This window comes from Ambystoma mexicanum, chromosome 3q (assembly GCF_040938575.1).
Source record: "Ambystoma mexicanum isolate Mex_15411 chromosome 3q, UKY_AmexF1_1, whole genome shotgun sequence".
NCBI classification, from domain to species: Eukaryota; Metazoa; Chordata; class Amphibia; order Caudata; family Ambystomatidae; genus Ambystoma; species Ambystoma mexicanum.
The window spans coordinates 81416554-81433085 of NC_090926.1; the positions used below are offsets into that span (position 1 = coordinate 81416554).

At 46.7% G+C, this 16532-nt stretch overlaps 1 protein-coding gene across 7 annotated transcripts in view; it reads left to right on the top strand.

Annotated features, from left to right (window-relative positions):
• The window catches only part of HDAC7 (histone deacetylase 7), a 1864336-nt gene that overhangs the window by 1665391 nt on the left and 182413 nt on the right, over positions 1–16532 (top strand). For all 7 annotated transcript variants that reach the window (XM_069653189.1, XM_069653190.1, XM_069653188.1 and 4 more), the window contains 3 exons: positions 11462–11603; positions 13270–13385; positions 13680–13802. In XM_069653189.1, the coding sequence (XP_069509290.1) occupies positions 11462–11603; positions 13270–13385; positions 13680–13802 (381 nt within the window). The remainder of the gene's footprint in view (positions 1–11461; positions 11604–13269; positions 13386–13679; positions 13803–16532) is intronic.

The window sequence follows — 16532 nt, forward strand, 5'->3', positions numbered from 1 at the left end:
ATGTCAGTTCAATGCACTTCTTAGGCAACATAAACGCCAAAGCAAGGAAAGCAGATGCCTCTAAGGAGAAGCCGATATCATCCCCCAAAAGACAGCCCAGCAGAGGCATCGCTGGGGGGGGCAGGAGATGGCTGAATGGGCTATAGCCCCGGGTCTTTAGGTTGCAGCCCAGGATAGAAGTTCAGGGACTACAACCAAAAGGCTATAGCTAGCGCCGAATTTCGCCAGTCCTGACATTAACCTAGCCCCTGATCTTTTCCAGACCTAGCAATGCCCCTGCAGCCCAGCGGATCAAGATCCAATGACTTCTCTATTTAGGACAATTTCTGTTGGACTTGTACCCAAGAGGACATCCCTTGTGGACAGAACCAAAACGTATGGGAAAAGTGTGCCTTTTCCGCATGACTTCTGGGACACAAGGAGTTAGCCGTTTTATCATAATCACACACCTTCATTGGAGTTATGCATGCTCTGTTGAGCACCTTAAGTTGAATCAACTTGTAGTGTGAGTTAAGTGAAACCAGAACCTTTATTCTAAGGTCAGCCAATGGCTTTACACAACAGCCGGCTACTTCATTGGCAGCAAAGTCAATCGCTCTGTATGCATTCTGAAATAAGGCGAATGGGTGCTCACATGCCAGCGTAGATTGCAGAAGCAATCTCAATAATGAATAATAGTCTAAAATCATGCTCGGCCTATGGAAGGCTAAGGACACGGGCATCCATGTCCTAGTGTCGCCAGCTTTTACACCAATCAGCACTGTCGCAGGCGGGCAAGATCCGGAGACTGGCTAAAGGCCATCCATGGGCACATATTACGTGCCTCAACCCCACTCTCCCACACAAAAGGCACTAATAACCTTGTTTTTGGTACAGTCCATCGTCGCCTTAACATTCTGAAGTATCCCAAACCCGCCTAATTCCAGACATCCGCGGGCATCGCCTGCCATTTTATTCCTTGTCCTTGGATGGACACGTGTAGCACTTTCCATACCTGCCACTTCTTCTGTGTCACACCCAACAGCATGGACAGCCCCGGCATGTACCCCCACTGCCCTCTTCCTTGTCGCACTTGCACGTTCTGAATATTCACAAGGTATAGTAGGTTCTTCCGTTGTTCATCCCTGACTGTACTTTATATTTCTTTGTATATTATTGTGTTTCTTTCCCATGTTCCCTCCCTGTTGCCCTATGAGCGCTTTGAAACAGTATTCACTTCCTGTATAAGCGCCTAACAAGCGAACAATAAATAAATAACTAATTGGTGACATCGAATTCCAGAAGAGATTGTAAATACCAAAGTTAAACCCCATTCAATGTTCGGATCACTTACCCCACCCTTCATGAATTTGTAAGGTGTCTTCATTAGACTAATGCATATTTTGTTTTGCAAGCTTTTGTGATAACAACCGGCCTTTTTGCAGACACATCCCACATTACTCGCGCAGCTGCCTCTCAGGATTTAGAGTCTGACATGCAAACAATATTCACTGTTCCTTCAGCAACAGTGCCTGCAGGGTTTGGCATGCGGCTATGCCTGGGTGCAGTGCCCCTGTACAAAGTACCCAAAGAGCATGGCCCTTCAGGCCCTGTAACCCTCGGTGCATCACCGGCCGAGCATGGCCATCGGCCATTCCCCTGGCACAGCGCTGCTCGCCCTTGCCCCAGAGTTTCTCATTGAATCCCTTTGGTGTCATGAACCCGCAGTGAGAGCCACGTACCCACGGACACTATAAGCAAGAGCGGTCATGCAAAATGGGAACAGCCCTGCCCCTCACCCTTTGTTCCTTGCATCCAGCTCCCCAAATGTGATTCGTTTTAAGGCATATGAGGGCATATTACACCACTCTGGAACATACAGAGTGCCTCTCTAGGCTTCGTCCATGCTCCCGGGGGCTGCTATATGCTGCCTACAACAATACATTTGCAGGAGAGCTTGCGCCAACACAGGATCACGGCCTACAGGGTCAAGACAGCTGACCCAATTACAATTAAAAGTCTGGATTAAAGGCTGACCCAATCACAATGAAAAGTCTGGATTCCTCTCATAAAGTTCTATTCCTCTCATTCAGTTTGCGAGTCCATGGAACTCTGGAGGCCCAATTGAAATTTACAGAAGTTTGTTAACCCCTCTTCTGCCAAAATGCATGATGTATTGACACTAAACCAAACTGGGATTTCCCATTGGACCAGACCCCATTTTGTTATCACGCCTGGAAACGTGTGTACGGTTGCGCTACAAATTTCATATCATATCATATATCCAAGAGTGGCGCTGACCTGTCCAATGTGTTGTGCTGCTTATGAATGGGCAACGCAACTTCAAGGAGCCTCCCTTTAACTTTGACTCCACCCGGATTGCCCCTTGATGGCACATGGCGGAAAAGTTAACAAAACAATGGCGAGTGGGCATATTTTCTGAAGTCTTTCGTTCCAATTTCTCAAGAAGCAGCAACGTTTTAAGGGTCTCAAAATTGCCTTTTTAGTAGAGGCCCCAAATCTATCAATTCTACACAGGCACTATGGCAGCCTTGGCACCTTCGTGCATTTATTTATTTAATACTTATATAGCGCCAAAACAGAAACAAGCCCGTAGGCATCAGGGCCCTTAAGGTTTACCCAACCAGCACCTTCTCTGCATTCCGTTGACAGCATCCCTATGGCAATGCTCTACCCCTCAAACTCCCCACATGGCCCCCAGAATAGTTTAAACGTCTTCTTTACTTCCAGCAAAGGAGCAGCTGAAATAGAAATAGTGTCCTGCCTGGCTCCTTCCTAGCCGCAGCAGGACAGCGGGTAATTTTTTACCGTTCTGTAGAGGGTGGCAGCCGCTCCTATTTTACAGGGATCTAATTGTGCATCCCTGTGTAACCTCAAAGTTCGCGGGAAGGCAAATCCGAAATTCGGGTGGTTCTTTGAATACCCAAACGTGTTTGTACGGCCTTGTTTGTAAATATAGCCATTAGTGAAGTATTGGGCGCAAAATGGATCGGTCGCACCATGTATCTCGGCGAGGCGACGATATTGCGCTCTGCGACACCGCATGATGTTTCAGTAAGAAACCCTGAAGCAAGCAAGCACCGGCCTTCACTGCTCCTGTACACGAGAGAAGCATGTTGGGTGCACAGAGGGAAGGCAGAGTGCACGGGGCCCTCGGACTCTGTGATGTGGCGCGTGCACGGCGGGCCAATGCCAAGGTTCCCCTGGCACATGCGCACTAGGAACCCTGGTGCCTCTCCGCTCGCGCCGCGTCACTATCTCGGCTCGGGCCGTTCTGCCGTTCACTGGGAGCTGTTATCAAACACGCAGACGCTCCGCAAATATTGCCCTTTGGGGATACGCCTTTTCTGTGTTAAAAATAAAACGTACTACGCGTCTCATTCAAGGGAAAAGAACAAACGCTGGCAAACAGGCCGTGCCCGCTTAGCTTCTGCCCGCCAGCAAACATTGAACTGACGCCAATATTTTTTTTTTCTTAAAGATTATTCAGGGAGGCAAACAAAAATGTGCCCGGTGCCGCATGCAGCAAGGAAGTGATTCGCGCATAGGTGCTGCCAGTATGCACACATCTCTGTGCCAATGGACAGGAAAAGGCAGTTTGCTTACCCGAACACTGATTAGCCAGGGGCGGAGGCAGCCAGAGCCGGCTTTGGCAGGGGCACCCCTGCAGATCCGCTAGCCGTCCTGCCACGCCACCTCGGCAGAGTCTTCCAACGGCTCCGCCGAGCTGGCGTGATAGGTGAAGGCACCCTATTGAAGTCAAATGGGCCTCCTTTCGTGCTGGTGCCAGGCACGGGAGTGGGGTACCTTTCATTACAATAGGGCGCTGCAGCTAAACTAGCACGGGGCACCCTTTGAAAGGCTGCCCCGTGCTGCTTTGGCAGCAGTGCTCTATTTAGCAGAGCAACTGCAAATTTGGCACCGCCCCAGCTGCTGGTGAGGGGGGCACATTTTATTTCCTTGGCCCGGGCGCTGCCAGGCCTAAGGCAGGCCGTGTAGCCAGCCTCATAATTTTTTGGGGGCGGGGCTGGATGACTGTTTTCAAGGCTGTTATTAAGTGGGGGCCATCACTCTTTCAGCCTCCCACTCGCAAGCCCAGGAGGTTGAACAGCTTTTCTCCTTACTTTGGCCCTTTGGTTGCATCTTTCCCCCCATATCAAAGTATTTGTATTTATTTTTATTTATATAGCGCTTTAATCCAAAGCGCTTAACAAGAGGAAGAAGCATAATACAATAAGCAATACATGACAAATGAATCTGAACCAGAGAACAGAACAAGGAACAATTTACATTATTGATAGAAAAGGAGCTAAAGGAGAGGGGCTAAGTGAGGGAGGGGGTAGGAGGAGAAGGAAGAGGTAGAGTCAGAGACTAGAGAGGAAAAAAGGATGCTAGGGGGTTGAGTGGAAGAGATAAGATTTTAGAGAAGTGCAGAATGAGGGATAGGAGGTAATAGAGCGGATTGGGAGGGGTAGGCGTTTCCAATGGAAGGGAGCGAGAAGTTGGAAGGAGCGGAAGCGGGAAGGGGCACAGGGTGGAGGAGCAGGAGAGAGAAGAAAGAGATGCGCAGAACGGAGTGAACGAGAAGGAGTATAAAAAGTGAGAAGGGAGGATAGGTAGGGAGGGGCAAGGGCATAGAGGGATTTGAAGACCAGACAGAGGAAATTAAATTTAAGCTGTGAGTGAAAAGAGAGCCAGCCTAGTGAGTTGAGAGAAGAGGAGATGGAATCATGAGGAGAGAGAAGGCAGAGGGAGCGGATGGCAGATTGGTAGATGGATTTGAGGGGGGAGAGGTGAGAGGAGGGGAGTCCAAAGAGAAGAGTGGAGCAGTAGAAGAGTCTGGAGAAGATAAGGCAGGTGACTAAGAGTTTAGTAGCGTAAAAGGTTAGGAAGGGGCGAACTTTATGAATGTTATGGAGGTGGAAACGGCAAGATCTGGCAGTGAGAGAAATGTGGCTAGAGAGGGAGAGGTGGGGGTCAATGTGGAGACCTATGCTGCGGGCGTGGGGATAGAAGGGGAGTTGGGATGCAGGGAAGAGAAGAAAAGGAGGAGGGAAGGGAGCAGAAAGAGTGTTGGCTGGGAAGAACAGGATTTCAGTTTTGTCAGAATTAAGAGTAAGGAAGTGAGAGGACATCCAAGATTTAATAGCAGAGACGCAAGAGGAAAGCTTATGGTGGATGTCAGGAGAGAAGGAGGAGAAAGAGAGTAAGAGCTGGGTATCATCGGCATAGAAATGGTGTGAGACACCAACGGAGGAGATAATGGGAGCCAAGAAGGAAGTGTAGAGAGAGAAAAGAAAGGGGCCAAGGACAGAACCTTGGGGAACACCATGGTTGAGAGGAAAGCTAGGGGAGGTGCGGCCACCCCAGGAGACTGAGAAGGAGTGGTTAGAAAGATAGGAGGAGAACCAATTAAGTACTTAGTCTTTAAGGCCAAAAGAAGAGAGAGAGCTAAGGAGTAGAGGGTGGTCGACAGTATCAAAGGCAGCTGAGAGGTGAAGGAGGATAAAGATAGAGGAATGCTTCGAGTAGCGGGCAGAAAGGAGAGAGTTGAGGACAGAGATGAGAGCGGTTTCCATAGAGTGCAGAGGGTGGAAGCCAGATTGGGTGGAGGGGAGGAGAGAATGGTTAGAGATGAAGGTGGAAAGTTGAGAATAGACAATGCGCTCAAGAAGTTTAGATAGGAAGGGTATACGTCTATTTACTTTCACAAAGTGATGATAATCATTGGAGGAATGGGACCATCTAAAATCTGAGCTCAGCAGTCAAGCCTTTGGCTTCATCATAGAGGTCCCGGCTAGGGGGTCGATTAATATTGTATTGTAGTAGTCATTATATAGCACCTTTTCCCATCCTGTGGAGTCATCCCTGATTCCCCTGCAATGATCTCCTCCCATGTGGCCATGGGACGGCAGCCTCTGCCTGATCCTGATCGTGGGGGGTTGTATTATGAGGGAGACATGGGAGGAGACGACTGTCGGAAGAATGTGGTGACCCCGTCAGGAGAGACAAAGTATTCTCCACTTTCCAGAGAGGTAGTCCTCACAATTCCTAAATTCTTAATTGCTTGTTGTCACTGCATAAATCCCTCTCAGAAAAAAAACAGAAACCACATCCTGCAAATCACTCCCTGTCAAAATACCTCATAGACATATACCACAGACGTAATATCTCCTGTTTCTAATGCTTTCTTAAGTAAAAGTTCTGAACCATATCACTGTAGAAATCTTAGAAATTATAAAGCATCAAATACTGAGACGAGGAAGAGGAGTGTGGAGTTAATGCAGATTGAAGAAAACTCAAATCTGAATGTGCAGACTAGTTGTTTGGCAAGATAACAAGTGTTCACGGGATATTTAAAGATGCTGTTCACACTCCCTTCTATGTTCGAATCATACACATTCCATATTTTGAATGCTTGGAGCTTTAAGGACCTGAAAAATCATGCGTCGATCTTTGGTCCCACCTTTGTTTTTAAATGAGGGACATATTGACTGCCAGGAAGGAGATTGCTGAGAGGTTGGCTTCGGCGGTCCATGCTTTGTGGAGTTTGTGCGCGTTTTCATCCTCCTTTGGGTCAACCATGCTTCCTGGTTTAAATGCTAAACAGCTGTGATAGAAAAGCCTGATGCGGTTCTCACTGCTTTGTTTTTCTCTGACTCGTCAAATGTTTTTTTAACATAAAAACGAGTGTTTATGGTCATGCTGACCATCTGCTAAGTGATTTCTCTTTCTTCGCCCTGGTTGGCCAAGATAGTGTGCAGCAAAGACCATTTTACTTAGTGATGCGCTGGAACCCCTGTGGGAGATATGGGGCGGGTCTGTAATAGGCGTTAACAGCCCACACTCGAGTTATGGGTTTTGATGCAAATCAGAGGGGCACTACACAGGTGGGGGGGGGCTGTTGGCTTACTGATATGACTTAAAAGCACATGGTTGTCTGTGTGGACCTTTAAAACTGTCAGCTCAGAAAATGTGGCAGCTGCAGGCAGTGCAAGACTGCCACAGATGCACCACTACCAGCTTCACAGCATCCTTATTGGGGTGGGCGGGTATGGATCCACAGGGTTCTGTTGCCTACTTGCAACAGATGGCAAGTGGCAGGAGGGAGGTGGTGGACATCAGGACTTTGAGGAGTGCAACCCACCCACCCATACAACAACGGCACCTCTATGGCGGAGGATGGGCTGTATGTCACTCCCCAGGAATCGCTATGGAGCAGCGAGGTTTCCAGATTCCCGGCCCAACGGGATGGCCTTGTCACGCACGGCCACAAGAAGCTTGAGAGCTCTGTGGGCCCTCTGCACACGAGTACAATCTTGGTGTCAACAGAGCGAATGGTGGCAGCAGGGGAACATGGCTATCCCGGAGAGGAGCCAAGAGGGGGAATTCTGCCCTGTTGCCCACAGCAGGTCTTCCAGCACCCCAAGATAATAAGGGTACTTTCTGGACAGCCATTTTACTGCTGTGGACCTGGTCATAATTGTGGGATTTGAAAGGATTCCATTTGTAAACGTAATATTTTAAGGCACAACCTAGTCACTTGATTTGTCCAGGGCTCAAGTCGAGGGTACACGTGCGTGGACCGAGTTCCCCACTTTTTTCAGAAGGCAACTTGGTATGCTAATTTCTGGTGACATTCAATTGGTATGTTAATGAGTCCACCCCCTTTTTTTCAGTACTTGCCACCTGGTTTTGTCTGACATTTTGAATGTGGTCATGTTGTTGACACTTGTACCTGTGCCCAACAATGCTATCAAGACTGCGACCCGGAGGCTCAGGTGATAGTTGAACCAACCGCCCATTTGTAAATGTCTCTCGAATCCAGAAATCACATTATATGGCCATTATATGGCCAGATGTGAGCATAGTACATCTCTCCCCACCATCAGGGCTCAGGTACATTCAGTAAAGTAATGTTCAAAGGTGCTCACTCGTTAAACAGAAAAGACAAAAAAGGCAGGTCAGTGTTTACAAGTCACACGAGGCCATGAAATGAGCGGCAAAATAAACCAGCGAACACTGAGGCAGGGTGACGCACCGAAACCCAGGACAGAGTTTTTATTCAACACTTTTGTTTGCAACAATGAATCTGCCTTCATAAGTGACAGGTTTCAACCTCGACAAAGCAATTCTTCAAATAGGCATGAAGCAAACATGCACAAAATAAAGTGTTTGGTTGAAATGCCCTCCAGTCAAAATGATATAAGCATGTGACTTGCCAGAGTCGAAGTTGTTTCAATGGGCGCCTTCATTAGAAGAAAAATCAGTGCATTTTGGAGCATCTTACCACTTCATCAAGAGATTGTATTTAAGAGAAAATACCTCAGGGCCCAGAAGATAAACTCTGAATATGTGAAGCCGTCGTTGGCTAGTGAATCAACAAGAAGCTGTTTTCTATGGATTTTTCAACTACAAAAGGTAGCTTGTTCAAGCGCTTATGTGTGTCACATCAAATAAGGTTCTTTAGTTGCGTGATCCTAGGGAACGGTGAGCCTTGATGAAGGCTCGGAGTATACACGTGGTAAACTGAAACATGTAAACCTGCCGTACGAGATTGTTATAAATCAGGTTTGGGGATACTTTTTCAACAATTCCAAACCATAATTACATGTATGGACAAACCAATTTTAGCCTCAAACAGCATACATTGTGGACTTGTAGATGACATTGTGTGGGTATGTCTGCGAGTGTGTCTGTGCAAAAAGAGGTGTGGTGTTACTCAAGATTAAAAGTGAGTATTAAACCTATTAATACATTACTATGGCTGAGTAGTTCAACAATAGATTATTGTAATGTGACGTTAAGCCCTGTTCCAAGGGTTGGAACAGGGGGTAAGGCCTGGTATCCCAAGTTAACGGGCCAAAAGAAGCGAGGGCCATTAACGAGGGCTCTCGGCCATGAACCCCTCTCCCCCGTTCCAGTCCATCGGAGCATGGGTTTAAGGCCATTAGCACCTTCGGCAACCAAAGTGATAACCCACGGTGCTAAAAAAAGGATTTTCCTTCATTCAACGGGACGCTGGCCCGCCCCGTTGAATGAAGGAAAATCCTTTACAAAGATGGCCACCATGGAAAGGGAAGCCAAGGCTCCGTACGGAGCCCCTCTTCCTTTTCTATGGCAGACTGCAGGAGGCAAGGAGAAAGAGCGGATGCGGCAGTGGCACTCACTGTCATCAAAATAGGTTAAGTGGGAGGTGGGGGGATGCAAAAAGAATAAAAATAAAGGGGACAGAGGGTGGGGGTAAGATGGCGGCAGGGGGAGCTGGCTGTCAGGCGGCATGGAATGCACACTTTCACCTGCAGTTCAAGCCTGCGTTCCTAGCCACCTGATTGGTTGGCACCCCCCGCCAGGGTGCTAATAATTAATAGTATTTTTTTTCGTTTATAAAGAAATGCATTTGTTGAACCAAAAGGTACATAAGTAATTGAGTTACAAATAAATGTCCCTTTAGGACATTTCTTTATGGCTGCTTTGTAGTAACCTGGTTTCAGGTGAGGTTATTGCAACCTCTTATCTGATATACACATTCTTCGCATTTACAACATGATTGCACGGAAGTAATAAGTATATGCATGCAAATAAATTAATCCTTCATCTCATCCCTCATCTACACACTGATGTGCAATTGCAGCATTACGTCAAAAAACTAAATCGAAAAAGGACCTGCTTCTCCACCAAACACCATTTTACATTAATGTGGGTGGAGGGGTTCAGAATGTGAGGTGCACCTCATTCATATATAATAAATATGCAGATATCTCAGTGAAATAATGTTGTTAAAGGGATGTTATGGTTAACATGCACTGATAAAAACCTATGGAATTCAGTGAAAAAACGTTCAAGGGACGTTATTGTTGCAAATAAAAATTGAAAACCCCCAGAAATTCGCCAGCTATGATAAGCTAAGCAACCATAACTCGCGCCACCACCGCGCACTACTAAGAATAACACCTAGGACATTAAAGATGACTTCACAAATGTCATTGATAACATCAAATATGGAATTAATTTCGATTAAATGTACCTACAAGGGGTTGTGTTTATAATGTTGATAACAAGATGTCCAACAGTTTTGGCTGTAGGCACATGCACATTTTAATTTCCATTGTGTCTGAGGATTTCAAAAATGTTGGGACGCCCCCCATAAAAGTGCTCTTTCTTTGAGTTGAGCAACTTAACCATAACTATAGGGCCACTACTGCAGGCCCTGTAATATTATATATATATATATATATATATATATATATATATATATATATATATATATATATATATATTTCCTATCGACTCCAAATGGAAGTCACTCAGCCTACTAATCCAGCCAGTGCTGTGAAATGAATAGAGGAGCCTCTCATATTGTATATAGTTACTACTGTGCTCTTTGCTACCATAGAGGTTTAGGAGCACCAAGCCTTGACCTTGTAGAGGCAAATTATGACCCATACCTAAGTTGCCAGCCAGACCGTGATCTGTGGGGGGTGAAAAGAAAACTGGGCCAAGGAGAGCAGGAAAGCAGTAGAGCAGGAAAAGTCAGGGAGACAAACGTTTACAGACCTAACTCACCACATCTAGTGAAATGGAAACCTAACGGTGAGTGATAGTGATTGTTGGGAGGAATATGTACTTTTCAGTGTTTTGACCAGAAGAAAATGTAATCAAAATAAGGGACGAGAGCTTTCATTATTGTCCGCCCAATCTTTCATGGAGGCCACAGCTGGTGTTGAGGCGTTATTACGTTAAGTCATGTTGTGGATGAATAATCGCTTTGAGATGGGCTGAAAGGTTTCTGGGCCTTGTGGAGGCTGCTACCTAGATATTTCTATTGGATGCCCTCTTGCTCATGGCCGGAGGGGTTCGGGTAAAGCTGATCATGCTGACTCGGGCCAGCTAGGGATTGGCAGTGTGCAGAATGAGTGCTCTGAGTGTGTGACGAAAAGGATTTGCTCCCCACCCTAGCCAAACCAGATTGGCTTCAGGTTGAGAATTGAGTGTTGCACGTGTATGTAGGGAATTGGTAAATAAAGCACTGGAGTGCAGTATTGGAGAATTAAATCAAAGATAAAGGTGGGGAATAATGCTCATTGCAGGATGATCCAGCTTTGGCTTCTTTAAGTGCATGTTTTTTTCATTGTGCCCTTTTTTTATCGAATTCCTGCGCTACTATGAACACCTCTTGCTCTCTTCCTCTCACCCACTCATTGAAAACTCACGTGTGTGGAGTGCACTTAATTCCATCTTTACTTGCTTCAGTGTGTAAAGGGGCATGCTCTCATTATGCAGGGAGCTAGCTCTGAGTTTCATGTCTGTTCCTCGTAGGGAGAGGGGGGCGGCTGAGGGGTGTAGAAGGAGACACACCCTCTCCTCTGATCCCATCGTGCACTTGTTGGGAACATGGCAGCAATGGGAGCGTTCTAATTTCCATAAGAGGTCTCACATGCTGAATTTGGTGTGCCCACAGGTGCCAACGCGAGTCCTGCTGTCAAGCAAAAGCTTGCCAATTTGATTCGGACGAAGCAACGAAGCAATGAAGCAAATAAGCAGCAAATGGTCCTCGAGCGAACGAGCATCAGCAGCAGGAATGGCCCCACTATCCACTACAGGTGAGTCCACTCCCATTATTTGCTACAGGTTTATAGTAACAGCATTGAATGCAAAAGCATCGAAAAAATGCATTTTTTTTTCATTTTTTTTAATGCCTCGCCAAACCCCTTAAAACCCATTAGAATAAAAATAAAACCTTTACCTTTAAAAAAATGCATTTTTTCGATGCTTTTGCATTCGAGGCTTTGTATTCGACGGAATCACGGGATAGGTGAGTCTGATCCGCTGCAGTCTATAAGTGTTTCCGGTGAGCTATCTATTACAGGTGGGTTAGGCCATTACATGTTAGCAAGCAATGCCAAGCTGCAGCATCTGGTGGATCACGCCATGTTATTGATGCCGGGATGAGTCATCCTGCGACTGCATGTGTGTGGTCCATGCTATGTTATCCACTATCCGTGAGTTATTCCTGCTATACCTTTTAGGTAAGTCTGCAATGCTGTCCACTATGGGTGAGTTGGGCCCGTTTAGTGTCTACGAGTGAACCTGTCCCTGTCAGCCGCTACTGGTAGTCCAGACTCTGCTATTCCCCTCCATCTACAGGGGAATGAGTACCTGTTATGCAACTGGTTTCTTTACCCACTTACACAAGTCCAGACCTACTTCTACCTATACCTGAATCAGCTCTCCTGTTGCCCATACTACATGCTATTGGCCGGGAGGATATCTCAGGGGCAACACGCTCGCCTTGGAAGCAAGACGACATGGAGCAACACAGGTTCGATCCCCGGGTCAGCGCTTAGAAACCTCTGGGTATCAAGCGCGTCATGAATGACCAATTAAAATTACAACATATCCAACACAGGAAGTTAGTGAGTGAGTGTTGACCTGTTTAAGTACATGCACATTCCATGGTACTACCACTTTCCGGAGAGGCCGGCCCTGTTGTACTTCACGGGGCAGTCAATCACTGCTACCCATTAAAACATAAGAGGTGAAACAGATTGCACTTTTTAATTCAGCTATTTAGGGCCTCGCCACTGCCAGCAGGTGAGACAGGAATGCTACACCTGTATGTGAGGGCATCTGTGATATCCTTCACAGGAGAATCCCGGTCACTACCAACTTCAAGTAAGCCAAGCCCTTCTGGCGCTTAACTTCCCTAAACCCTCTCAAGGCTCATTAAACTGCCTTGTCACATGTTTACAAATGTTGTTGTCTTTAGAAAGGGGAAACCACCAGATCTCTCTGCAATGTCTGCAATGTGATGCCTCAATCCTATGTTGCTTCTCAGACTTTTTCCGCCCTTAAAATCTCTGACCCTTCTTCTCCGAGGCCTTTCTCTTTCCCTCAAAATTTCTCATTTGTTTGCCATGTACTTTACTCTCATTTGAATCTATTTCTTTTGTTATTGCCACTCAGTCATGATTTAATCTTTCACTCACTCACTGCTTAATCCTCTTTTTCTGTCGTGGACTTTCCTCAGACCGTTGATCCTTCTTTTTTTTCTAGTAAGTAGTGCCTCAAAGAGTTGTTTGGCCTCCTTAAATTCTCTCTCTGTCTACTCACACATGCCTCTTACCCTGCCCCGCTTCTGCACCTGGATTTCTAACACTACTAGAAAGAGAGAGGGATTCTGGGTGCAGAGGCCACCTCTGGCTGTGCGGTTGGTCGATAGCCGCCTCATCGTTGTGTGGGATCTAATCTTTGTCTTCCTCCTTCCAGGACGCTTGAGCATGTGGATCCTGAGCCACCGTCGCCCAACATCGTTACCAACTTTGTAGCTCAACTCGCCACGAGTCCCAACGACATGCCGGAGCATTTTCCACTCCGAAAAACAGGTACAGTGGGTTCCCCATGTTACTGGCCCGGTGCTCAGCTTTACCGATTAGTTGGCGCCTGTCGTTTTCTCGTTGCGCTGCAATAAATCATTGCCCCATGATGGGACTACACCCTCTAGATCAAGAAGTAGGATCTTGAGCCAAGTCTTTTGGGGGCGGTGAGGTGGGTGGTGTGCCACACTCTGCTCCGATGCTATGCTGTCACAAAAGGAGCATGAAGATAGAGCATACACCAAGTGTTTGATAAATTGATGGGAGGCACAGTGCATTAATACATGTTTGCTGCCTCCTTAGCATCTGAGCCCAACCTGAAAGTGCGCTACAAACCAAAGAAGTCGCTTGACCGGCGGAAAAACCCACTGACGCGCAAGGAGAGCGCCCCTCCTATGCTGAAGAGGAGGCCACCGGAGGCACTCGGTAGGTAACACTTGTCATTTGGCGTCGATTTGCATCTACATTTTGTGGGATTGGTTGGCCTATAAGTTTTAACCCTCCCCTCCTTCGAGTGGGTGGTCTTTCGCTACAAAAAGATCTTGCCCAACAATTGAATGGTACATTCCATCTGTAATGGAGAATAGATTCATCTTCCCTTCTGCCTTTTTTCATTGGTTCTTTTTCTGCAATGCTGCAGTGAAACCTTCTTATGTGCCCAGGTGTTTTCAGATGCTGTTACTGGTACCTTGCTTTTCAGATAAGGAACACATGGGCTCCAATTGATGAACACTCATAGTATAGTATCTGTTTGTCCTTGGGCGCCGTCATGGTTTCCAGACCCTTCAAGCTGACATGTAGGTTTTTAGCTTTGATCTTCGTAACTTGCCAAATCAGGTGGAATTTGATTGAAATTTTATGATGTGATCCTTAAAATTTGAAACCTAACTCGGCACCTCGTCTTTCGGATGTAGGCTCAGAAATCCTAGCGCTTTCATAGGGCCTTCCACAGAGGTTCCTGGCAGCTGGCGCATTAGGAAGGAATCTGTTGTAGCTAGTTGCTCAAGGGTGGCAATTCAGCTACCTGTTTTCAGTCCGGAGTCATTAAGGAGTGGACCTGGTTATGGATAAAACGGGCACGGAAAGCTGAGAACAATGGGTCACACTCAAAATCTCACTGCCTTGCTGTCACACTCGCAGGAGTTAAGGAGGGCGGAAGAACCCCCTTCCCATGGTTGTCCAGTGATAAAATTGCCTGGGAAATGGCCGCCAGGGGGCGACATTTCCCAAAAAATGCACCCTCAGTCATATCACACACTTTCCCCAAATATTCTTCGCTTGGAATTGATAATATTATACCCCTCTTACAATATTTAGGTAAAGTATTTTAGGGGTCAGGAAAAGAAATCACCCACCTGCCGAATTTTTCGAGGCGCCATTATCACATGGAACCTTCCCATGAAGACGGTACTGGGATACGCTGAGACATGTTTAGACATGTTGGTGAACTGTGTGAGTTCTTATGAAGAAAAGCATATGGAACTAGTATTTCACCAGAAAGAGGGAAACCTATTGCTTTGACTGTCAGGGGGTCACCATATTTGATATGTTCATAGCGATGGAGGACAGTGATAATGGGTACCCACTTGCCTCACAGGATTGTTCGAAGCCCTCACCCGACTTCGTTTCTGCACTCTTAAATTGCCTGTTAGACACACGAGCTTGGGATTTGGGGCTGTGCACTAAGTCTTCTGTTGCGTGCTCCAGGGTACCTGTGATCCAAGCTGCCTGGGGAAGCAAACGACCTTGCTCTCACTTTGCACAGCATTTTAAAAAAGATGTGACGGGATGAGGATCACTTTTTGGCCAAGATTCGCTGGAATTTGGGTCCACATTTTGGCACAACCACTTGCCACCAGCACAAAAAAAGTCCTCTTTGTGCAAGATAAACTATTTCTCCTTAAGAAAAGAATGGAAAGTGACTATGACACACAACTGAGCAGATGGGTCTTGGAATGTCCTTGTGTGGCCTAGTGTGTATCTGTGATGCAGCCGCCACATTCTGGGTGTGCTCCTATCACGTGGAAAGCAACAATAACCCAATGGTGGGGGCAATGGTCTGCTCCTGTGCATAGAACAGATGGTGGAACCTGTGCTTCAAGGCAGGATCATTCCAGGTATATTTAGCAGAGAACTGCGGTACAATACATCATGTCTTAGCCGGAGATGGATGGGCCCACTGCGCTGTTGGCAGGTTTGCAAGACATTAATTCAGTCATATATTTAAGGTAACACGCCTTATGCTAAGCTATTTCCATAATTGTGGGAAATGGTAGAACCAGTCTGGGGGGTTGGGGATTAGCATCGTGGAGAGGTGCTCTTTTCCATGCTTGGCACGTGTGCCTGTTGATGTTTTTCTCTGCTCGCATGTCTCCGCGTTCTCTTATCCTGTCAATAGGAAGGAAGCTCATACTAATGGTAACCCCGCTGGATAGTCCTCGGCGCGGTGGTTCATTGTGTCGATTGAGTATGATCGCGCTGTGCGCATGCTGTGTTGCAGCCCCAGGCATGTTTGGATGGGCCTTCACTATTTTCGAAATCTCTCTAGGCACATAATGGCCCTGAACAGGCACAGAGCATGAGAACACTACATCACCCCGAAAGCAGCTGCAGGAAAGGGGGGTTGAGCTAATAGAAGGAAGTCGAGCCTACAGTGCATAATTCTTCAGGGTCACCCTACATCCCCATAGCAAGATTTTCTTTCCTGAATGCTCTTTAATGGTGATTATGTATTAAGTGAGGGCCGGTGCCAGTGAAGCTGAGTTGAGGTAAAGAAGGCAACTGTGCCTGCTTAGAAACAGATGCATGGATGGTTCACAGTGGTATCAGCACCAGCCTGTATAAAGGATAACCTTTATTCTGTTGTATTCTTTGTGTTGCTTGAAGATTTGAATTGGAGAAAGGTTGCCCCTGTCACCATGTTCTGTCCGCCTGTGACTTTCATCATAATCCACTTCTGGCTTGCTACACAGGGTCGCATCTTGCTATGCAAGCCCAAATCTTTCTGTAAGCTATGCAGCTGGATGGAAAGCGGGCCTCTATGGAGAACGGTGACGTAGCAAGTCTTATGTTTTCGGTGCTTGCAGATAGGAGCAGGAACTCTATTCCACGCATGCACATATGTTGAGAGGTCCATGTCTGGCTGCACTTTGTGGG